Source organism: Benincasa hispida, chromosome 4, assembly GCF_009727055.1.
Source record: "Benincasa hispida cultivar B227 chromosome 4, ASM972705v1, whole genome shotgun sequence".
Lineage (NCBI taxonomy): Eukaryota > Viridiplantae > Streptophyta > Magnoliopsida > Cucurbitales > Cucurbitaceae > Benincasa > Benincasa hispida.
The window spans coordinates 63,737,826-63,761,613 of NC_052352.1; the positions used below are offsets into that span (position 1 = coordinate 63,737,826).

Sequence of the window (23,788 nt, forward strand, 5' to 3'; positions counted from 1 at the left end):
GTTGGTTATTTTTCCAAGCAAAATTAGGGTGGTTTCGCCACCCAGAGTTGTATGTGTTTAAAAAGGGTTGTTCTTGACAAAGTAGATTGACTGCGGATTTCGTGGACACTCTTCAACAAAATGTGATTCTTCACATGTAGCACAGCTGGTGCTTTTCTTTATTATCGCATTGACTTGCCCTCTTTGCGTTTCGGGATTGTTTATTGCGATGCCCTGTAATAATTTATCATCGCATTCATCTGATTTTGCAATGATGCGATGGCACCATTATTTGCGTTACCTTCTCTGGGTTTTACTCTTTTATCATTTTCTTGCCAATCTTCGTGGTTTTTTTAGATGCGATCAAGAATGTTCTTTGTCTCATCATATGTTTTGTTCAGCAATCCTTCTACTGCTGCCGCATTGGCAGCTGTCTGCGATGTAGAATTTAGTCCATGATAGAAAACTCCATTTGGAGGCAATCCGGCAATCCATTGTGTGGGCAGTTGCGCACTAATCTCTTGAATCTCGCCCACGTGTCACTAAGCGATTCATCTTCTTCTTGTTCAAAATTGGTGATCAATTTCCTCCTTCTGGCATTCTCTATAGGAGGGAAATACTTCTTCATAAACTTCTCCACAACTTGCTCCCATGAAGTTATCTCTCCTGGTTCGAGGGAGTATGCCCATTTTCTTACTTTATCACATAGTGAAAATGGAAATAACGTAAGTCGAACCTCTTCAGCGGAGATATTAGGGAACAAAAAAGTGTTACAAATTTCAATGAAGCTTCTTAGATGGGCTTGCAGATCTTCACCACGCCGTCCTCCGAACTGTCCTGCTGTTTGTATCATTTGTAACATTATTGGTTTCATCTCGAACCTTGATCCATTCAATGCTGGTCTCATGATTCTTAGAGAGAAATCATACAAGTTTGGTGATGCATAGTCCCGGATGGGTCTATTGCGATCATTTGCCAGTAGGATAGGATTTTCCATTATGTTGTTTTCATTTGCGGCTCGTTCTTCAAGTTGTTCAGCCATTCTGTGAGTTCTTCTTTATTGTCGACCTCTATCTTTCTGTCTTCTGCGAAATGTTCTTTTGATCTCTTGGTCATAATTGGGCTCAAGAGGGTGTCCTTCGCTCATGCGACGTTTGCTTCTTCCTTTACCGAAGGAATGGCAATGCAACAGAGGTCGAAAGTTGCAAAGATCAAAGAGGTTTGATGTTAGCGCAATCTATACCGTAGTCCCTAACAACGGTGTCAAAAACTTGATACGTAGAATTATGATGTGATGGTGTGAGTATGCGATGATCATACAAGTTTTTCTAACAAGGCCTAAGTATAAGCCTTCTTAGATTCCTGGTAAGTCCAGGGTCGAACACAGGGACTACTAAGTAGACATGCGATAGACTCTTTGATTCTATTGCGGTGGTGAAAAAGAAGTGGATAGTGTTTTGATTTAAAGTTTCCTATGTGACGGAGTTGAACGCGGAGTGATGAAAGTGTAGAGTTACAATAAGTATGTGAAAAGGGGTTTAGCTAACACTTCCCAAGATTGTGTACAAGTTATGCGATCATGCTATACATAAATATCAGTACTACATTTCTCAATGAAGAATGCCACAATTCCTATTTCTAGAACGCATGCGATGCATATGTGAAACAGTCGATAGAACTTATTTCTAAGTCTCTATTCTTGCTTATGTGATCTAATCCGACTCTCTCAAGCCTAGATTCTATCTTTAGACTACTCTCTCAAGTATGTCCACATGATGAACGATGCAAACATAAAACAAGGTGATTGCATACCACCATTCCTATTTCTAAGGCGTATGCGATGTGTAAATAGCAAATAAAACTTATGTCTAAGTTTCTACTCTTGCTTATGCAATCTAATCTGACTCTCTCAAGCCTAGATTCTATCTTTAGACTACTTTCTCAAGTACGTCCAAAGGGTGAATGATGCAGACATAAGACAAGATGATCGCATAAAATGCATATCTTAAGTCATGCTAGCTAAGTACTTCTCAACCCATTCAGAAATTTAGTTACTCATGCATGGTGTGGAGAGATTGAACATAAATTGAAATGAAGTTTCCATTTTCTACAAATAAAGTACTGAATACAAAATAACAAATAGATTTGAGAGATAACAAGCCTGGTAGGCAATGTCTTGCTTCCTATGGCCTTTTACACTGCTCTTTATCACTTCAACTCTATTCTAGTAATGGGTTCTTGCTCTCGCAAGGGTTGGCCTTCTCTCCTTTGTATTGCTTTTCGACAGTCTCTCGATTTGTCCGGTAGCGATTTCTTCCAGCTTTGCTTCGTCTCCTTGCTCTCTCCGTCCTCTATGTATATGTATATATATGTGCGTGGATCGATCCTTTTCTCTCTGGTGACATTCGGTATTTATATATTTCAAGGTGAAGCAACTTTTCTTACTAATGATTGTAATAATGGGCGGCATTAATTTCCCTACTCTGTTGCGCCGTTTAAAAGTCACCGAAAGTTCAATGTACTTGCTAAAGTATGGCTTTTAACGACTTGTCAACTGAATTCAAAATCGACCGTTATCAACTTTACGTCTCATCATGATTTATTGTGCTGTCACCTTGATGTGAGGTCTTTATGCGATAAATTTTTGAGAAACTTCTCACGATCACATGTCTTATGATCGCAACTTTAAGCGTGTTGTCGCATTGTGCCCTTGGATCGCAATTTCATATGCGTCATCGCATTGTACCTGCACAAACTAGGTAAATTAACTGTTTTTATGCGATGAGCATTAACGATCGCAATTCCTTTCAATTTGTTCGGACAAGATATTGCCTATTTTACCATCGCTTTCTCTCATTGTTTTACTAATTTGAGTTGTAATAACTTGTATTTCTACCAGTTATCAATATCCTCAAGTATCTTTGGAGAATGAGGGGACTACATGCTCATATATGGGTCTAGGGATTTGATCCTTATTGGATACACGGATTTTGACTTTCAGACTGATAAGGACTCTCGGAAGTCCACTTCAAGGCCAGTTTTTACTTTTAATGGAGGAGCTATAGTGTGGCAGAGCACTAAGCAAGGGTGCATCGCCGACTCCACGATGAAGGCCGAGTACGTAACAGCTTGTGAAGCTGCTAAAGAGGTCGTCTGGCTTAGGAAGTTCTTGACAGAGCTGGAAGTTGTTCCAGATATGTCTAGGCCCATCACCTTTTATTGTGACAATAGTGGTGTTGTGGCGAACTCCAAGGAGCCCAGGAGTCACAGGTGCGGCAAACACATAGAACGGAAGTATCATTTGATCTGTGAGATAGTGCATCGAGGAGACATGATCGTCACGAAGATCGCCTCGGAGTAAAACTTTGTTGATCCATTTACGAAGGCTCTCACGGCTACAGTGTTTGAGGGTCACCTTCAGAGCATAGGTCTATGGGACCACCCGCGGCTGGACAAAGGCAAGTGGGAGATTTTATTGCACTGGGTTTTTATGCCTTAATTTATTGTTTTGTACTTTTTTTTTTTTTACTCAACACTTTACTTTAAGACAAGTGGGAGATTGTTGGGGTTTGTGCCCTAAAGTCTCGTGTCCTGTAGTTTGTAAACAACTTTGTAAGAACACTTGTGATGTATAATATATATGATATTTACTTCACTTCTTGACTTTGCACATATAGATATTTTTTATTTTACAACAAAACCAATAAACTTAATATCCCTGGTTGTCTTTATATAACTTAAGCATGTATGTAGTGACATACAAGTGGATCATGACTTAAGTGACAACCAAAATGGTTTGTAGTATATGGATATAGGAGGGAAACCTTATCCTGGTAACACTACGGACGCGGCTCACTTTGTGGAATGGTTACAAGTATTGTGACTTATCACATATGGCCTGATCCCGATCATTTGTGTAGGGGACATGCGAGCGGGGGCGTCCTATACAAAGAGTTTGTATAAGACCTGACCTCGAAGTGTTAACGTCTCGTCATATTAACTCCGTTCATGACTGAGACTTCACTTCACTAGGATGACCATAGGTAATATGACCTCAATTCTGAGTGAGTTGGGAACTCCTGCCATTGATGGTGGTCTTTTGATTTGCATGGGTGTGAGTGGCCAGAGCGCCGACTCAAATCTACCACTTTGGGGATTTGTCTGATTTGGGAGCTGGAAACTCAGCTTTACATCATGGAATTCACTCCTTCCCCGAAGCAGAGGAAAGTAGATAGATTGCTCTCTTAAGGGCTGATCCCGGGGCTTGAACGATGTGGCGACACACACCTTCTCATGGCCCGAGAGGTGTTCACACATAGTAGGACTATGTTGTATTGTTCATTAGAGGGATCAGTGGTACTTAAGGAGTAAGATGTAACTATAGGGGCAAAACAGTAAATTGGCCAGCTGTACTTACGAGCATCTTCGAAGGATCATCGTACTGATGATTGGTTATATCCAATGGACATAGAAATATATCTATGGTATGAAGAGTTCAACTGTCGTTCTTTAGTGGAATGCCTAGCAGTTGACGGGTGGTGGATATCGTGGCTAAAGAGTTTAGTCAGCTATTCACGTACCGTTGGAGCTTCGAGCCATAGGTCCATAAGGTCCCCTTGGTAGCTTTGATACAAGTTGAGAGTCAGTTTTTGGGTCAGTTTGAAATGTTCAAATTGATAAGAGGGAGTTCGATTATATAAGATATAATTGAACTAGTTAATTATATATGATATAATTAACTTTATGTATGAGATACAGTAATTTGGAGGAAATTTGATATAAATATGATTTATATCTAGTGGAGAAAAAATACTATGATTAATATATGATATTAATTCATAGGCTATGAATATGATGTGATGATATTCATTGTCGATTAATTGGACGGTTAAAGGGGTAATAGAACGACATCTCTTCTGTTTTCATAACGGATGAGTAAGTTGAAAAATCACCTTGAGACGCTTAAATAGCTCACGGTGTGTTAAACATTGTATGCACGGACATTGTATTGAAGAGTGTCATCGTTTAGCAAAAGCTAAGCCTATACGATAGTGCTTGAACGATCACTTACCTATACGATAGTGCTGACTAATTGCTTAACAATTACACCCGTGCGCACTATTTACTAAACGATCGTATACCTTTTCCTAAGCAATCGTTTAGCGTCTGATATTTACTAAACGACCGTATACCTTTTCCTAAGCGATCGTTTAGCGCCTGATATATACTAAACGATCGTATAGACGATCGCTTAGTTTTTTCTACACGATCGTTTAGACGATCGCTTACCTTTTCCTACATGATCGTATACTTCACCTAAATGATCAAGCATTTTGTCTATACGATAGACAAGCCTATCTCCCACTTGCTTGATCGTTGTATACGATCTCCCTTCCTCCTTCCCTCTACCAAATCCGAACAAAGCCTACCTTTTGGATTCTCACTCCAAGAATACTGAGGGCTCTGAGTGGTGGTGTCGTCCCCGTTTCCTTCTGTTCGTATGGAGACTGTTCAAGGTAGACGATTGGGTTTTGTTAAGTGATAGCTTACCGTCTCACCGTAAGTGAAATTTGCTATGAAGAATAAGTCTTCAACTGGTATGATCTCTCGATCTCTTATTTATTGTTCCTTTGAGCATGTCAATAATCTAGCATTATGAATGCATATTTGTATGTTTGAATGTATATGTGGAAATTTTGTCACAGTGAATTGGAAAGATCCGTTTCTGCTCATAGGTACCCTTAAATAAGAGTTCCTTCATGGATACAACCCACTTTGTAAGAGTTACAAACGATGTGATCCAAATCATTCGTGTGAAGACATACGAGTAGAGGTATCTTATACGATGAGTTTGTATAAGGCTAGACCGCGAAATCATTAATCTCTCTTTGTAATACTGTTGATTGAAGAGATTAAAATCTCATATGATAACCATATGTAACTTGTTCTCAATCCTAAGTGAATTATGAGCTCCTGTCTATAAGGGCTTGTTCTTTGATTTGTGAAGGTGAGAGTGACCCGAGTCGCTAACTCAATGTGCCTAACATTTTGAGGATGAGACCAAGTGGAAAACTGGGAACATAATTATACAAAATAGCATTCACTCTTTCCCACCTTTAGGGTAAGTAGATGAATAGTTCCCTTAAGTGTTGATTTCGAATCTTGAACAAAGGGTACTCGCCCTCTCATTAGCCTGAGAGGAACATGGATTATGGTATGATCATAAATAGATTGTTGATTAGAGGGATCAGTAATTCAGTGGTACTTGAGGAGTAAGAGGTAATTACAGGGGTAAAATGATAATTTGACCCAACTATAATTACGAACAACTCGTGAAGGATCAACTTACTTGTAATGGTCAAATCCATGGGTACAACATGTTCTACAGTGCTAAGAGTGCAACTATAAGAGTGAAGTGGCCCATAGTTACTGAATGTTGGTTAATTTAATTAACGAATTTAATTAATTAACTTCAGATCATTGGAGCTTATAATCTGTAGGTCTATTAGGTTCCTCTGCTAGCTCAGAAGGGGTAAACAAAGACCAATAGTTTTGAAAGAATTTGAATTGTTCAAATTAATTAAAGGAATAATAATTGTACAATTAATATAATATATAGATACATTACAATATAAAGTTAATTTTGAATAAGATTCAAAATTAAACTATATGATAAAAGGATATTTATTGTATTTGAATAAAATTCAAACAAAAATACGAATTAGATTCATATTAAAATAATATGAATTAGATTCATATTAAGATTATAGATTAAAAGTTAATATGAATAAGATTCATATTAAAAACTATACGTTATAAGAGATATTCATATATATTTGAATAAATTTCAAATATTTAATTAAAGGTTAGATATTTGATTAATTTAAGTTAGTTATTAATTATTGTAATTAATAATTAATTTAATTTAATTAATTGATTTAATCCAATTAATGGGTGAAGTGGGTAGTTTTCAATCCCACTTCACTTTAGAAATAAAGTGGGGAAGTTTTCTTGTGATATAATTATTGCAGAGAAAAACTTATTCCTTCCATCCTATCTCTCAAGCTTTTGCAGAGAAATGGTTTCTCTGTAAATAAAAACTCTCTTACAACAAAATTTCCTTCTCTTTCAAAAGGAGGTTCCTACAAACTAACATCTTATCAAATAATAGTAGTGAAGACTCTATGGAGGCGTCACGGTATTACGTGAGAGATTAGTTGTAGAGAAGTTTCTGTATGTGGAATTGTGAAGATCTGAAGAAGATTTGAAGAAATATTCTTCAAAGCTACCTTTCTTCTTCCCTTTAGATTCTTGTTAACCTTTGTACTTGATATAATGTATGTTGTTGTTTGTTTTTCTTCTTTTTTGTACTTGATTCCAAAACAATTAGAGTGTCTTCAATTAGAGTGTCTTCCACGAATTGCTTCCGTTAGAGATTCGATCTCTTCAATTAGAGTGTCTTCCACGATACACTTCTCATAGAGCTATTGGAATGTCTTTTGTCCATCTTTCTTTTTAGATATTCTCAAGAGTTTTAGCCGCATTGCATGCACCAAATTGTTAATTCTTCTTTCGCATAATTTAAATGAGTAATAAGAAAGAGCGTGAGATAGCTCAATTATCTCTTCAATCACCTGCCAACTCTAATTGAGATGGTTTCTTTTATGGCATAAAAGTATATGAATGAATAATGTATGAGTCTAACTAAAATTCTTGTACCCACCTGTTGTTGAATTCGTTAAATTAGGTTTAATTACAAGTTTAGTCTTTGAATTTTCCATGTTTGTGTAATAAAAATATATATTTTTTATAGATGACTTAAATTTCATATTACAATGACTCTTGCCCTCGTATTTTGAAATTAATAATGTGTAACTTTTATCATTTTGAGAGTGCATCATGTTAATTATTAATATTGTCCCTTTGAACATAATTGATGAAAGTTGAGAAAAGCACCCGTGAGTGAGAGAAAGAGGAGTGCAAGTGACAGAGCAAGGAGGAGTGTGAGAAGTCCTAGCTAGCCTACAAGAGTACTATTGTGCTAGATTAATTGAACAATAAAGGGAGAAAGAGCACGAGAGAGGGAGGAAGAGTCCTAGAGTATGAATGTACTATTATACAGATGACTTTAATTACATACTAAAATAACAAGGAACGGTATGTATAATTAACATGCATGATCTTTCATCATTTTCTAAATTTGAGACAAACTACATTAGATCGCAAAATTAAGATCATTCATATAAAAAAGAAAAAAAAATTAAAAGGTTCTTAAACGTTAAATAATGTCTAAGAAGTTCATTAATACGTGTAATTAGAAAGAAAGTGTAATTTAACCTAATAAATAAAAATGGTTGTTCTAGTGTTGTTGCAAATTACGAAGTATTGGAATCATCATGGGAGGTTTTGCAGTGAAGAAATGTAGGTTATTTGTGAAGCAGTTGAAGCTTAATCGCATGTTTACTTCGAGGTAAGGTAACCATTCTTCTTTTTCAACGAAGTTTTGAGACTGCAAATTAAGTCGTAAAGAAGACGATGATTATCTTCCCTGAAGTAATTTCATAGGAAGATTCCACTTTCAGGATCATTCCAAAGAACATATATCTACCCGACCCCTCACAAAAATATAGATCAATTGAATAACTACGAATTATTCAAACCCCTAATTGGTTTTCTTTTCATTGTTGACCAACCAGGTCTGTAGCCTTCACGATATTAATTTTTAAATGACGATTCTTGTACGAATTCGGAGTCTTAATATATGAAAGTCTACCTTTGCAGACCTTAGATTGATGCAGAAAGCGTAGTAGAGAAGATAGGTGATATTAACGTTGTGAAAGAAATCGGAAATGGCTGGAAAGACGAGCGACGCGAGCAGTAGTACTATTGGTGCTACAGAGAGAGGGGAAAGCGTTGTGTATGACTGTAGAAAACGAAAATCCTCGTGTGGCTATTGCAAATCTAGTTCTCGCGGCAGCATCACTCACGGTCTGATTGGTTTTGATGAATTTCTTGAATTGTTTCTCTGTTACTGCTTCTGGGTTCTTTCGTTTCATCGCTAGTTTCTTTAATTATTTGATCCTTTTTGGAATTGGTTGAGTTAATTTGGTTTGGTGTTTTCATATGTGAGATATGTTGGGTTATTCTTTTGACGAATTTCTACCTCTTTTTTTTGTACTTTGGGCTGTAATAGAATTACAAGTTCATGGGATAATCGTTAAGAGTTCTGTATTGATTAACTGTTGCTTTACTCTCTAATCTTTTGCATCTTTTCTGGTGGAATGAATAATACGTATGAATTGTAGTTTTTCTAGGAGGGAAATCCCACAATATGCGTTTAAAACATGAATAGTCAAGGTATTTTGTTTGATGATGCGTTCTGTTGTTCCCCAGCTTGATCCTTTAGACAATGTGTATCAATTTCTATGCTGCAAGTTTGGAATTTAGAACCTGAAAACAATTATTGTTGTCGTTGTTGCAGGCTGTAGTATTCCTGATCATAATTTATGCTGCCTTTTATTATCTTTCTTTCTTTCTTTTTCATGGCAGGTTTATGGGCTTCAAATAATCTGACTGTTGATGACTATCAAGGTTTGTATTACCGGCATTACTTCAGTCTTTTAGGACCTCCTTTCTCTCTGCCATCACAGTTCATGCAGCATTGCCGATTTTCTCTTTAAAACATCGTTGATCATGCTTGCATATCTATCAATATATTTTAGTATGGATGCCCAATCAATTTCTGAACCAGTTTCTGGTAATAATATAATATAGGCTATATAATTTTTCTTTAATGTATTGTCAACTTAAAGGTTCATAACTATTATTTATTGAAATAATGTTCCTTGTTTCACAGGTCTCCTTGATCGTGGCTGGAGAAGATCTGGCTGTTATATCTACAAACCTGAAATGGAAAGAACATGTTGCCCTTCTTATACAATTCGTTTGAAGGCAACTGACTTTGTTCCATCTAAAGATCAACTACGAGTAACTAGACGGTTTCAAAGGTGTGATCCTAAAGGCTTTTGGTGTTTAATTTTATATTCATGTTCCCAGTAATCTATTCTTCTCTTTCAACATATTATTTTGAGGTGGAAAATGTTGTCATTATTCACATCTGAATATATTTGATTACTTGAGCAAATTGATCATAGCGGGTTTTGATGAGTTTTTGAGTTCTAGTTATAGAAATGAAAGGATGTTCTATAATTTTGTTGAATTTGAAATTTAGTGAGGGAAAACTTCTTTATCTTATTTCAGTGATTTTAAAATTAGACTAGGGAGGCAATACGTTGACCAACATTTCTAGAATGCTAGATTATGAATGGCTTCTTGTTCCATTTTAGCAGTTAAAGTTATCTATAATTCGTTTATACAATCTGCCTCAGTTTGAATTGCTAAACTTGAGCTCCTTTTCAATGTTAGTTTTTCAGATCTAATTGGATGTACTCCTATTTAATATCTGATGAAGTTTTATGTCTTTAGGTTTTTAGATGGTGCCTTGGAGCATGATAAACCAGTGGAGCACACAGAAGTTTCAAGTACTTCCAAGGGTGGTAGCTATGCACTTAATGGTGAATCTCACTCAGTAGGAAAGAACTCAATGTCCTTTAAAAATAAAGAGAATGAGGAAGACCGCTTTATGCTTCATCTGTCTGATAAGGTCGATGTTGCCATAAGGTTATATACCAAAAGCAGTGATCTTCCCCATAACATACAATTTCCAAGAGCTTCTGTCAAAAGGGTCTCCCATGCAAAGAAGAAAGTGTTGGTTCAAGGATCAGCGGATCTTGTATACTCCTGCAATGTTGCATTCCAACTGTCTGCCTGCATAAGGCGTGCCCAAGTTGGTGAGATGAAAAATGACAACTTATCATCATCAGAGAGTAATACAGCAGAAACTGGGTTCATACCTAAAATAATAGCTGAAAAGTTGGTAAATCATTTGAGCCAGGTCGATGAGCTATCCGGTTTCTCAATCAAAGCGTTCAATGGACATATTAATTTTTATTCTGATAAAGGAGAAGCTTCCTTCCCGAAGAGTGGTGAAAAGGCTACCATTTCTCAGGAAACAGCTAAAGCCAGGAGTAAAGATTCCAGTACGGACAAGAACCCTAAATGTTCTTCGCCGAAGAGACAAAAGTTTGAGATACGCATGAAAAGGTCCAGTTTTGATCCTGTAGAATACGCTTTGTATAGACGTTATCAGCTTCTTGTGCATAATGATACTCCAGATCGTATAACAGAAGCCTCATATAGGAGTTTTCTGGTCGACACCCCCCTCAACTTTGTTCCCTCAACTGGTGATGGTACAGTTCCTCCCTGCGGTTTTGGTTCTTTTCACCAGCAATATTTGATTGATGGGAAGTTGGTTGCAGTTGGTGTTGTAGACATCCTTCCAAGATGTTTATCGAGTAAATATCTATTCTGGGACCCTGACTATGCTTTCCTATCTCTGGGCAAATATTCAGCCTTACAAGAAATAGACTGGGTTAAACAAAATCAAACGCATTGTGCCAGTCTTCAATATTATTATCTTGGTTATTATATTCACAACTGCGGAAAGATGAGATATAAGGCAACATATCGCCCATCAGAGCTTCTTTGTCCACTTCGTTACACGTAAGTTTTTCTCTGTAGGTGGGGGATTATTGAGGCTGATTTCTTTATTTAAAGGGTGGGGTTAAAATTCATGTCTTGTTTTTCCCCAGTTAGAGCTCGAGTCAGTTTAAGGGTTTTAGTTAGTAATTCCTTAATTTCTATGGCCATTGACATTAGACAAACACCAAGAGTAATAGAAACTAAGCAACAAATGTGGTTTAGAATTAGGAGCCGTTAAGGAACTAGAAATTTGTTCAACTCTAAGTAACTTGTTCCTACAGATGATATGACTAATGAGTCACTTCAAATTTGACCCATGAGCTATGTATCTCAGGTGGGTTCCATTTGATGCCGTGAAGCCATTGCTTGATCAAAAGTCCTATGTAGTCTTATCAGATTTTTCACTCCAACTAAATGGGGAATCGTCACCACTTCTCAAGGTATCAAACGATATGGAACTTGAACACAATGCCGATTTCCTAGAAGAACCAAATGACGTTAATATGGATGAGGATGGGGAAATGGCTGAGGTTTACTCGGATAGTTCTGATGAGGATTTGGGCTCTGAAAGCAGTAGCCTGGCCTCCTCTGAAATGGAAGATGGAGATGTCTCCAATATCTTAATCGGCATAGGCGACTCCCGTATGAGATATAAGGTATATACTGTTATTTTGTTGTTAATATGTTGTGCTTTGCTTCAATCCTTCGCCTACAAGTTCATATTGGTAACAAAAGAAATTCATACTATCCTCATGTTGGTTTGGGATATTGATTTGTCCTGTTGTCTTGGGTATAAAATTATATTCAATTTTTTATTCTTTTTCCATTTTGAAATATGTGTTGCTTCTAGAATCTAGAATACAAATACAAAAAATTCCTTATAAAGAACCAAATTCAATGCAAGAATTAGGTTCCTTGGTTCTAGTTATGTTACTGTACTGCCTGGAATTACTACACATCAGATATATTCCATCTGAACTGAGAACCTGTTATTCATTCTGTTGATGTTTTAATCTCTCCTGCTTTTTAATGCTTATTTTTGTGTCTTTCTTACATAAAAGGATATACAACAAGCCATCTCCCCCTCTGGAAGAAGTTACTTAGAAAATCAGTTGGTTAAATACAAGAGAGTGGTTGGTAAAGAGCTCTCGGAAAGGATAGTTTATATACTAAGATGACCTGTAAATGCAAGACTGCAAACTTCAATTCTTGAAGCTATCTGAGGGCTCTCTGTTGATTGTTTATATATTTGCTCTGTCAACTATATTTGAAATTACATTACAGACAGCTGAGGCATTTGAGTCCTTCCATTTTCATTTTTCCATGTTAACGAGGAATGTTTTCTAGTGTTATGCTTCGAGTTATATATATATATATATACATCAAAGGGGTGGAACAGGGTGAGTTTGGGATGTGTTACTTTTCATACTTTTCAGGATGAATGTTTTAATGTGAAGTTTGTTTCTTATGCTTTTTTTTGGGGGGGGGGGGGGGGGGGGGGCGAATATTTTGATGAAATGTTACTCTGAGAACACTTTAGTAGGTCTATTAAGCAATTTTTGCTATGTCATTGAATATTGTGGAATAATTGGATGGTTTTTAATTAGTTAAAATCATTTTTAAGTGGTCTAAAAAGTATGCTTTAACAGATTCTATCGTTAAAAATTTTACTTCCCAGACGACCCTCTTGTATATATTGATGATATAGAAAGAAAGAATCGAATCTTTAACGTGTTATTTATTTTGATTTTTGGCAGTTGGATTATAAATTTCTTATATGAGTTGCCAGCTATTAGAAAAACCGAAAAATGCCCCAGTGCCCCTCCAATTAAATCAAACAGAAATCTATAACACCATATTCTTTTTCCTTTTAGAGAAGCTTATTTTATCTTTTAAGTAATAAATTTTCATTCAAATTTTAACAATGCGGGGTTTCAAATTAAACCAAAACACGAAATTTTCATTTTTATTATATTCTAATATATACCAATAAAAAAATCAAATTGAAAAATGACAAACATTAGGGCCTAACTGATGTATTTAACCAAAAGAAGACCACAAAATTTGATGAAAAAACATATCATGGTATTGCGAAGCGATATTGAGTAATATAATATCTGTTAAAGAAGAATCACAATGAAATGTTTCCAGTTCTGTTACAAACAGCAAGCAAGTTAGCTGCTGCTGGAATGAGGAATGACAGATGAAGAACAATGAGTTTGAAGAATATGAACAATGAACATTGTGAGTTCAGAATATACAGTTGGAATCATATCATCATCATCAAGCTTCATCTGCATCACTTCCTCCACCATGTGCTGTTTCATGACTATGAGCATGACTGACCCAGTAACTAGTTCCACCAGGCCCTGAAACCTTGAACCTATTCATCAAACAAACAAATCCATAAAACCCTATTTCCATTTCCACCTTACTTCTATATATAACTCATACTACTACTACTGCTACTACTTCATTGCCCCTTCTTTGGTTATGTTGGACAAATTTTCTCAACCGCGGACTTCTAATAAGAGAAATATTCCATGTGATGATACAACAATCTTGGGATGGTTATACTTGAAGACAAGATTTTCTGAAGATGTCCAATATGGAATTCTTATATGGTTGAAACTACATTACGTTTAAAAATGAAAAATTGAAGTGCTCTAATGAGAGGAGGCAAAAGGAGAGAGAATAGAGCACAAGCTCTGATGTAGATATATTGATATAGGAAAAAGGGTTCTGATGTAATGCCAACAAAATTGGAAAATAGAACAGTGCGTGATCCACAAACAATGACTTAGATCAATGTAGAAAGAAATGAAAGAAAACAAAGATACCCAGCCAATTGGAGAGGGCTGTCAGTCTCTCCTTCCGAAAGCTGCTTCAGCCTTTACCAAAAACAACCTCCCGATTGCAATCTTCCCCATTCAGTTATATAACACCATGGTGATCCCCTCCTCACGGTTATTTAGGATCCTAGGCACAATTCCCCTTCTACCCTTTTTCTTATATGTATTAATAATTGGGGGTCTAATACATTTTTCATAGAATCATACTTCAAGGGTTAAACTATATGGGCCGAATAAGATCATTTTCTTAACTATGATCCAAGAAAGATGGTCTTCCCAGAAATGGACATTTTAGAGCAGCTTCAAGTCTCTTAAAGTAATGATTCAAAGCAACTTACTGGAAAATATTAAGTCCCATTTGATCTAAATTGATTCATCATGTACATTTACTTACCGCTCCAGTACCGATTTCCCTTCTTTGTACTTCTGGTTCTTTTCAAAGGCAGTTTCCTGAAGTGAATGATCAAAGATCACCAAAAGAAGACATCATTAATAAGAACATAACAGCATAAACCTTCTAAGCTTTTCTGATTTATATCATACATATGTCCATCCCACAATTGATCCACAGCCAACACAAAAGATATCAGCAACAGTATGCATCCCCGTCATCATCATCCTCGTTTCTTTCACTCCAACAGAAACATTCACTCTGTTAAAGGTGAAAAAGGTGAAGATTAGTCTCAATTCTTAAAGAACACATGGAAAAAAAAAAAAAAAAAAAAAAAAAGAAGCTTGAACTTCATTCAATTGTATGCATATATAGGATGATGAACGTTTACTTCTAAAATGACAAACACATTCACTTGAATTTTACAGAAACCAAAAACAATAGCGAGGGAAGAGCAGCATAATAGACAAAGTTATGAATTCCAAAACTACATCTAAAATGGAGCAATTAGATAAAATGAAATAAAATGGGGGATTTGACCTTTATCCCCATTCTCTTAGTTTGTCATTGGGAAGAAACAAAGGACATTTGGGATCTCTTTAAAGGAAATATTTGGCCAAATAACTACTATCATCCAGGAAAACTTACACTTTATTGAAGAGGTAAGCTTTCCCATGCCTGCTTTGGAAAGACTGAATAAATTATAGAAACACAGGAAAAAAAAAATCAAGTCAGAACACTTTCCTCCAATGACATTCCTAGTATTTTTTTTTTTTTAATCTGAAAATGAATATTCAAAGGGTAGAACCAATAAAGAGCATAAACAGAACCAGTCTATATACTCAATCAAAGTTCAGATTAACATCATAGATCATCAAGTTGAGAAGAACCCCCAAGAAGAAGCCTGGGGATTGGATGTGATCCTTCTAGTAACAGCAATTAAAAACAGTCGAACACCATATTTTTCATACAATATTAAAGGGTCAATCAATATTGCAAGGACATCAATGAACAATCCATAGACGAAATCAGATCAGAAATCAGAGATGAACAGTTATTGTGTATCAAAACCTTGGAAACGATGTCCTCATAAAGAGCAAGATGGGTTCGGCAGTGCTTGCAGCTATAGATCCTTCCTTCAAGGTTCACCACGAACAACCTCCCCATGACTTTGAAATCTCATCAAAAATTGAAAAGGGGAAAATGGGTTATCAGAAATTGAGTTGCTCAAGAAACTAGAAGAACAGATAGAAGAAGAAGAGGAAGAATCGAGTGGGAAGCAAGGAAGAAATGGAAGAAAAAAGAGGGAAATTAAGGGAAGAGGAGAATCAAAATGGAACTTTACCTATCTTCTTGTGGGTAGTCGCAAGTTACAAGAAATGTGGACAGAGAAGTTTGGTCACGTCTCACCAATTATAAATACCACTTTCTCTGGAAAAGACGGTCCCTTTAACCCGATACGACGTGGATGCTAATGCAATCAACTTTTCAACTTCATTTTCCACTTGGAATTTTATATTATTTTCTCATTTGGGGTTTTGGGTTCATTCTAAATTACCTCCATTTCCATTTCATCTCCAAATTCTTAGAGAGAAACAGCGATTTCCAACGATCAAAGCGAAGCCATCGCCAGTACGACCATTTATGAAGCGAAGTTCATGGAGCTGACTGCTGTCGGCGGCCGGCGCTGACTGTGAAGTGTAGAGAAAAAAGAGGGTTGAAGCCATCGTCGGTTAAGGATCTTTTGAGCCAGCGAAGACAGTCATGGCCCAAAGGATTCGTATCCCTCCCTTTTCTCTCACCCAAAAAGGGAAAATATATATATATATATAAAATGTTAATAAATATGAATGAGAGTAATTAAAACAAATCTAATTAAAAGCCTAATTATCTGATTTTTTTTTTCTTTCTTTAGTTTGAATTTCGAACCAATATGGATCAAAATTATAAAACTATACTCCTTTCAAATTTTGATTAAAACTTATTTGAATTTATGTGAATTGAGATCTACCGACTAAATTAGTCATTCTACGGTCAATAGAAATACTTTAAAAAGTAAACATGTTCTTTCTTTGGGGGAGGGAATTCCTCTCATTTTTCCATCATTTCATCCCTCATTTATTTATCTAAAAGAAATATAATAGAAAATTTCAAAGAGTATTTTTTTATAGAAAATTATTTTAAATGACAACCTTTCATAGACAATAAAATTTTGTTATATTTATAGATATTTTAGTTTATTTTCTTATATTTTAAAACAATCCATTTTTAATTGAAAGACGTATCTAATGTTATTTGTTTCTATACTAGACCGATATCTGCAATTTTTTCTTTTTCTTTTTTTTTTTTTTTTGGGAAAGGGCATGCCTAACTATTTAATTGCTTGGTCTATCTAAATGTGAAAGGATATACATAATTGAGTTATCACTTATCCTAACGATACTCTTTATTGTTAACTTAAATGTAATTAACTCTTTTTTCAAAAAAAAAAAATTGTAATTAATTCTTTTTATCATTTTAACATAATATTTTATTTTATGAGGCAACATTATATCCATAGTTTTGAGTTTATAATATACCTAGTTGAAACATATGAATTTAATTTAACATAGAGGATAGAGTGTAGTAATTGATTTGTAAAGAGGAGCAAAACTGTTAAAATTAAGATGCACATAGCCTGAGGATTTAGAAGAATTACCTTCCAGAATAAAGTCATAACCATGGTCCATCAACATACCCCAATGCAATAAAAAGCTAGTTATTGAAATTTTTATGAAAATCAATGAACAAATCATCGTTGGTGGGGAAAAAATATCACCCTAACTTCCAACGGTCTATCAAACATCGTAATTTATTTTGGAGCTTCCTATTCTCTATGTAGGTAAGTTATTTATTAAGTAAATTGTACAACTATCATCCGATTTAGTCATCCGTCGATTTAGTGATCACCTACCTAAAATTTGAAAGAAATAAGGCCAATTCATGTTAACCACCTACCTAGAATTTAATGTCTTATGAGTTTCTTTTACACCCAAATACTATTGAGTCAAACAATTGTCCCTTGAGATTAGTACAACCGAGCCTAAACATTCGTGGGGGAGGTCGGTATTCACTATTGATCCGAATCATGGTGTATATTGTGAATTTCATGCATCAGAATGGAGTTAACTGAAATGGAATGGAATAGGGGAATTCTTCTAAGTTTTGAGTAGCTACCAATGCACATTTGAAGTTGTATAAACAAAAAGGGATGGACTATAACATCAAAAATTTGTGATGACTTCTTCTGTAAAGGGGAAGGGGAATGGTAAGCAGACCAGCAATCCTAAAAACAAAACTAGAATTCCAAGACCAACATACTTCTCATCAGGATCAGTGATTTCCTCAGAAAGTGGAGCGATTGGACCCCTTTGTAAGAAGAATATCAAAGCCACCCAATAAAATGCTACATCACTAAACAGAGAGGCTAGTCCTAGAAGAACAATTGAGACGCCAGTAATTCGAGCTGATGCCTGTTTAAAATGAGAATTTGATTAGCCAGAGTAATATTTTATTTAGTTCATCCCTATTCACTACTAATTTCAAGGGGGGCCATTAAGGCATTTGATTTCAGGCAGCCGAGATCATAAAGTAACCATATTAGAGGATGATAGCAGCAAGTGAACTTCAAATAACATACCTTTCTTCCCCATATTGAGAAGGCAATTCTCCCACCATCAAGCTCTCCGGCGGGGATGCTGTTGATGGCATTTATGAGAAGTCCAGCCCAAGCCCATATCACAAGAGGGTTCACGGATATAGGAGTTCCTTCCTTGAGGGCATCGCCCAAAAGTAGCTTGGCTGAGAAATGGAAAAGGATAGCATAGAGGTTAAATGTCTGTTACACAAACTAGAGAGCAGAAGGAAAAAAAAAAAGCAATAGCTGAGACCTCGTTCAATGACTATTTGATTTTTAATTTTTGAAAATATTGAAAAAATCAGGACCAACTTTCAATAACAAAAACAAGCTTAGAAAAATGATTCTTTTTGTAGTTTTCAAAACTTGATTTGGATTTTGAAAACATTCCTCAAAAGCAGATATAAGGAAACAAGTTAGTGGTCGTAGTGCTTAATATTTAAAAGTAAAAAACTAAAAATTAAACAATTATCGAATGGGACCTAAATTCCTGAAGCAGATCCCAGATGATGCTTTTGAAAGTGCCAGGCAATTTTGTTATTGGTTAAAGGGAAACTTGGGACGCCACACGATCTGTTTGGCTAGATTTTCCACCCAAATTTGAAATTTGAAGACGTGAAAGAATTAACTTTAAAGATCTAACGCATAAGAGAAATTATGATTACCAATACCACCGGCAAGAAATGACTCATGAAACACAGAAGCATCAACAATAACTCCAATGCCATCACTAGGTGGCAAGATGAAACCTAGAATGTAAAGAAGGAAGCCCACGGAAAACCCAGCTAACGGTCCTGCTAATGCCACCTTGAGCAGATCTTCACGCTTCGGTACAATGTTTAGGATCCGTGTGATTGCACCAAAGGAGCCTATCTGCCACCAAAACAGTTCATTAGCTTCGTAGGTATATTTGGACAGCCTTCTACCCAAGTTGACAAGCATTGAACAGAGAAAAAACAACTGAAATCTGCTAGGAACATATGCTGGAAAGCATAGATGAGAACTTGAGGAGATATAAATAGTGGAGAAGCTTAGGCTGAGAGCTATGAGGGAAAAGACGTTAGTCTTGTGACTCTTGTCTAAGGCAGACCCATGATTTAGCATATTTTCTTGTAACTCCTTTACAGGGAATTGGTACTAAGCAATATTCTGATAGAAGTGGTCGTTTGGTTTTAGCTGAACACAAAATTTTCAAGCAAAAACATAGATAATATCAATACAATAAAAAGAATGTCGCCAGTTAAGTTCAATAAAATCATCCATAAGTCAGTCTCTGACTAGGTTGCCTCGTGCAAGAAGACTGATTTGCTGGTTGGTTAAAAAAAAAAAAAAAAAAAGCATAGCGTTCACGGCAAAATATTGATGCACCATTTGATGATTCAAAGAACACTTGAGGGAAAAATGTATATCACCTGCCAACTAGGAACAAAGTATGGAATTCCAAACTTAACTCCTGCATCTCTTGCAACTAATATATGGGTGAGTTCATGCACTCCTAAAACAAGTGCAGTTACAAAAGCCCCAGGTAGTCCATCTTTAAGCAACTCAAGGTTGTCAAAAGTCGATCTGCCACAAAGATAATAGATCTAAAAATTCAAATGAGTACAATAAGTCAATAGGTCAAGAAGCAGCAATAAAGACCTTCCCGAGAAGATAAAAGGTTCTCTAGAAGACACGGGAAAAGAAAATTTGTACAATAGAAGCAGCAGATTTACATTAAAAAAAAATGGAAAAATTTTACAACTGAATTTGTATCACTTAACAGAGGATAATACTAAAAGTGCAAGGGTTAATTGGACTGAGGGAGAACGATCAATACACATAAAGGAAAACTTTCATACAGTAAGTTGGATTGCAATGCAGGCACATTTCGGAGAAGTAGCGTAAATACAGTAACCAGTCCAAAAGCGGCAGCAGCAAACCATTCTGGGACAGCTGCAATTTTTTAACCTTAATGTGAACGTCATTATTCCTTCTACCTTCCAACTCCCACAAGGGTAAAATACATCAATCACAAACTAAACATTCACCTGTCGTCTCTGGTTGCAAGGTCTTTCGTGGAACAACAACAGCTACAGGTTTATCGTCCTCTGGATTAATTAAAAGAAAAAGCTTATATACATCCCCAAATGTATCCTGTACAGTTACCGAAATATCAAGTAAGCAATTAATTACTTAGGAATGTTTAAAAACCAGTAAATAATACCAAATGCAGACATAGAGATACCTGCATTCTCCTTGTTATCTTTTCATAGCTCTTAGCAGCCTCTCCTCGCAAATTTCCTTTAAACAACACTCCACCCTAGTAGAAGTGGAAAGAAAAGGAAAAAAAAAAATCAAAGTTTATATAGCAAAAGGCTAGGATAATCATATCTGGCCATCTGGATCATTTTTTCCACTCTATATCGGTGAGGATCTCACAATAAAATGATTGAGAGATTTTTCAATCTTTATAAGATACATATGTTACTCGTCTCATTGTCAATTGGTTTTGAGATAGAACCTCATGTTTCTCTAAAATGGTATTAAAGGCATCATCCTAAGGAGGCATGTTGAAGATCTCACATTGGAAACATGGAAAGGCCACGTGGTCTTTGTAAAAAACATGGATTACTCCTCTCATTGCCAATTGGTTTTAGGATAGGATCTCGTGTTTGTCTGATAATTGATATAAATCTCTTCTTTTAGGGTTTTTTTTTTTTTTTTTTTTTTTTTGTTGAGTACTCACATATTATATTCAATACACAAGACATTGGTTACAAGTTTTATTAGAGGTTAAGGCTGTCTTCGGAATTTTCATATTAGTTATAAAAATTTAAACAAAAATATAAAACCACGAGGCATAAATAAAAAGAGAAGATATGTAATCAACTCACCTCATATGGATCCTGACTTGTCACAAAGAAAGTATCAAATCCAAACACTTGGTTCTTAAGAATTTCAATTGTTTCTCGGGGAATTCTGAATGATTCATCCAGTTGTTGTGGCTGCTTGAAATGTTATCAAACAAATAACAGATGAAGTATGGAGCACGAAAATTTTCCTTTTGTCTGTTACAAGAGAAATACAGCAATAAACTATAAGTACCTTTAGTCCTGGAAGGGGAGATCCACTAGCAACTTCTACATTATCAATGTCCTGTTTCAAAGTTTAAAAACACTTCAAATATACTGAGGTCACAAACTAACTTTGTAACCACCCCTTCTCTGCAGGGTTGAATTTTTAAAAGCAGAAATCAAACAAGAAATGAAGATCGTTGAAGCAAAAATGACAACCAAAAGAAGATTTGGTCTTAAAATGGATCATCGTAGATTTGATCTTTAAAATGAAATGGTGGATCATATGCTGGCTTCTGATAGTAGGATCAGGATATAGCCTTCTACGTTATATTAATTACGACAAGTGAATTATATGCACTTTCAGTGTCGGTAATCCATAATTCTACTGTATATAGAACTTGATAGACGTATACAATCAAGTGCACCATGCAATAGAGCTCTGCAGGCTTCTGTTGGGAAAAGGCAAATTTGACACATATTCTTTAAGAAAACATCATTTAGAACTCATCAACGGGTAAAAGCATGAATGTCTATTTCAGTCGGCTGTCTACTCGAGAACACTTACTAACCAGAAACTGATTTCCAAGCTAGTTTCTTTATGTATAAGGTTAGCAAGTAGCTAGAAATACATACCTGGATGTCACCTTGGTCCTTATTTTCTACATTATTGACTTCATCAACAGCCTGAGAATCAAGCTGAAATTTATCTTCTGTGACAGAGTTGGAGAAAGATGGCTGATCTCCACCTTCAGAGCCATGTTCTTCCTACAAGTTGAGGTATAGTTTCATTAACCCATTTAACCATTCACAAGAATGACGTGAAATATTAATCCAACTATGTCACTAGACAAGTAAGACATCTATTTCCGAATGTAAATACAACTCCCTTGTATTAAAGTAATGAATTAAATTAACTGTAACATGACAGCTTGAGCTTTTGGGGTTAATTAGTGATTTAAGATGTATCAATCCTATGTCCAAACCCCTATAATGGCATTTTCTCCCTAACTAATATTGATTTCCACTTATTAGGCCTACTACAAACTTTCAAGCCCACAAGTGAAGAAAGTGTTAAAAGCATTGATATTATTAAATTTATCAAAACACATCCGCTTTAGGCTTTTGTGTAAAATTAACCATAATCCAATCCCAATTTTGGAAGTGATTTCTACATGACAGGTAAGCATATGCTTTTAAAAAGATGACACCAGGTTCTAAGATTAACCATGACACCAAGAACTGTGTAATCTAGAACTCATGTCGTACTATAAATCCTGTGCCCTAAGTCGAAGGAAAGGAACCTCATCAGAAAGAGAAGGAAAAACCTAAACCTCGAGGTGTTTGTGTTGTTATGTTACTGACAGCCGTGTGAAGTTATAGAAAATTAATACAAAGCGATTGATTCTAGTGCGCCTCCAATTCAACAGGAAAAGGGACATTGTGGATTACGAAGCAATTGTAACAGTAAGCTTAAGAGAAACATCTGTACGAAACCTCATAAAACTAAAACGAACAACCACAACAGAAAAAAAATAATAAAGAATTCGGCCGGAAAATTCCGAATACCTTATCATTATTATTGCCATCTGGTTCAGTCGGCGTTTCAGTAACTCTACAAGCAATCCCGCGCTTCACACGGCTATCAGTAACATAACAACACAAACAAACAGAATAGTAACGATTTCGATACCCTTACAGCCCTGCATTACGAGCCTCCAATTAGAAACTAAGCAAATTACCTGGAAACCTGATAGAGCTTCAGGCTGCTATGACGAATCCGTTGTTGCTCCCTCAAGCTAGTAAACGAAGCGAAACAAGGATTGAAACGAATGTAACAGCAAGAGCTGCACTGAGACAAAGGGAAGGAATTCCGGCGAAAAGTTGCAGGTAAATCCATTGAAGAAAGTAGCTGCGAAACTGCTGAAGTTAACTCAGTAGATTAAAGAACTCCATTGATATGAATTGAAGCTTCTCCAAGCAATTGTGAGAAAAACGAGGAGATTGATTGCAGAATGAATTATCCGGAAAAAACGAAAACCGATTCGAGAGGGGCAAATTCGTAAAATGGTGAAAATGGAACCGGCTTTTAATTATTATTATTATTTTTTAAAACAGGCCTTTATTCATTATTATATATTAAATACAAAAATAGATATTGAGAAATTAGGGAATAGATGAAATTGAAGTTGAAGCGAATCTGAACTGCGAATTATTCCTTCGCACGTGTTAT

At 35.9% G+C, this 23,788-nt stretch overlaps 3 protein-coding genes across 7 annotated transcripts; 1 reads left to right on the plus strand and 2 right to left on the minus strand.

Moving 5' to 3' along the window:
• The first annotated feature begins 8,303 nt into the window (after positions 1-8,303).
• Positions 8,304-12,994, plus strand: LOC120076550 (arginyl-tRNA--protein transferase 2-like). Of its 3 annotated transcripts, none has more exons than XM_039030411.1 (7): positions 8,304-8,454; positions 8,761-8,967; positions 9,529-9,570; positions 9,836-9,986; positions 10,465-11,601; positions 11,915-12,236; positions 12,642-12,994. In XM_039030411.1, the coding sequence occupies exons 2-7, from the start codon at positions 8,829-8,831 to the stop codon at positions 12,756-12,758; spliced, it is 1,908 nt and encodes a 635-aa protein (XP_038886339.1). In that variant the 5' UTR covers positions 8,304-8,454; positions 8,761-8,828; the 3' UTR covers positions 12,759-12,994. The 3 variants fall into 3 exon arrangements, with proteins under 3 accessions (XP_038886339.1, XP_038886338.1, XP_038886340.1); XM_039030410.1 differs by having other exon boundaries at positions 8,305-8,449; XM_039030412.1 differs by lacking the exon at positions 8,304-8,454 and adding an exon at positions 8,478-8,675.
• Positions 12,995-13,643: 649 nt separating this feature from the next.
• On the minus strand, positions 13,644-16,623 carry LOC120075399 (protein yippee-like). 2 transcript variants are annotated; one of them, XM_039028765.1, is made up of 6 exons: positions 16,169-16,623; positions 15,895-15,992; positions 15,472-15,515; positions 14,976-15,084; positions 14,827-14,882; positions 13,864-13,963 (listed from the first exon to the last, which is right to left on the minus strand). In XM_039028765.1, exons 2-6 carry the CDS (start codon positions 15,988-15,990, stop codon positions 13,864-13,866), a joined length of 405 nt encoding a protein of 134 aa, XP_038884693.1. In that variant the 5' UTR covers positions 15,991-15,992; positions 16,169-16,623. The 2 variants fall into 2 exon arrangements, with proteins under 2 accessions (XP_038884694.1, XP_038884693.1); XM_039028766.1 differs by lacking the exon at positions 16,169-16,623 and having other exon boundaries at positions 13,644-13,963; positions 15,895-15,990.
• Positions 16,624-17,982: 1,359 nt separating this feature from the next.
• LOC120075398 (probable zinc metalloprotease EGY2, chloroplastic) lies at positions 17,983-23,656 on the minus strand. Of its 2 annotated transcripts, none has more exons than XM_039028764.1 (12): positions 23,298-23,656; positions 23,125-23,197; positions 22,192-22,323; positions 21,587-21,637; positions 21,376-21,486; positions 20,727-20,801; positions 20,530-20,635; positions 20,341-20,434; positions 19,912-20,065; positions 19,165-19,372; positions 18,503-18,663; positions 17,983-18,335 (listed from the first exon to the last, which is right to left on the minus strand). In XM_039028764.1, exons 1-12 carry the CDS (start codon positions 23,453-23,455, stop codon positions 18,087-18,089), a joined length of 1,572 nt encoding a protein of 523 aa, XP_038884692.1. In that variant the 5' UTR covers positions 23,456-23,656; the 3' UTR covers positions 17,983-18,086. The 2 variants fall into 2 exon arrangements, with proteins under 2 accessions (XP_038884692.1, XP_038884691.1); XM_039028763.1 differs by having other exon boundaries at positions 21,376-21,489.
• Positions 23,657-23,788: the final 132 nt, after the last annotated feature.

Coding starts and splice junctions, on each gene's coding strand:
- LOC120075398 (XM_039028763.1), bottom strand. CDS start 23,455: ATGGATTTACCTGCAACTTTTCGCCGGAATTCCTTCCCTTTGTCTCAG. Junction 18,664..19,164: donor ATTTCTTGCCGGTGGTATTG/GTAATCATAATT, acceptor TCCATTTCTCAG/CCAAGCTACTTTTGGGCGAT. Junction 18,336..18,502: donor TCTCAATATGGGGAAGAAAG/GTATGTTATTTG, acceptor CATTTTAAACAG/GCATCAGCTCGAATTACTGG.
- LOC120076550 (XM_039030411.1), top strand. CDS start 8,829: ATGGCTGGAAAGACGAGCGACGCGAGCAGTAGTACTATTGGTGCTACA. Junction 9,987..10,464: donor GTAACTAGACGGTTTCAAAG/GTGTGATCCTAA, acceptor TTATGTCTTTAG/GTTTTTAGATGGTGCCTTGG. Junction 12,237..12,641: donor ACTCCCGTATGAGATATAAG/GTATATACTGTT, acceptor CTTACATAAAAG/GATATACAACAAGCCATCTC.
- LOC120075399 (XM_039028766.1), bottom strand. CDS start 15,990: ATGGGGAGGTTGTTCGTGGTGAACCTTGAAGGAAGGATCTATAGCTGC. Junction 15,516..15,894: donor ATGAGGACATCGTTTCCAAG/GTTTTGATACAC, acceptor TAATTTATTCAG/TCTTTCCAAAGCAGGCATGG. Junction 15,085..15,471: donor GCTTACCTCTTCAATAAAGT/GTAAGTTTTCCT, acceptor CACCTTTAACAG/AGTGAATGTTTCTGTTGGAG.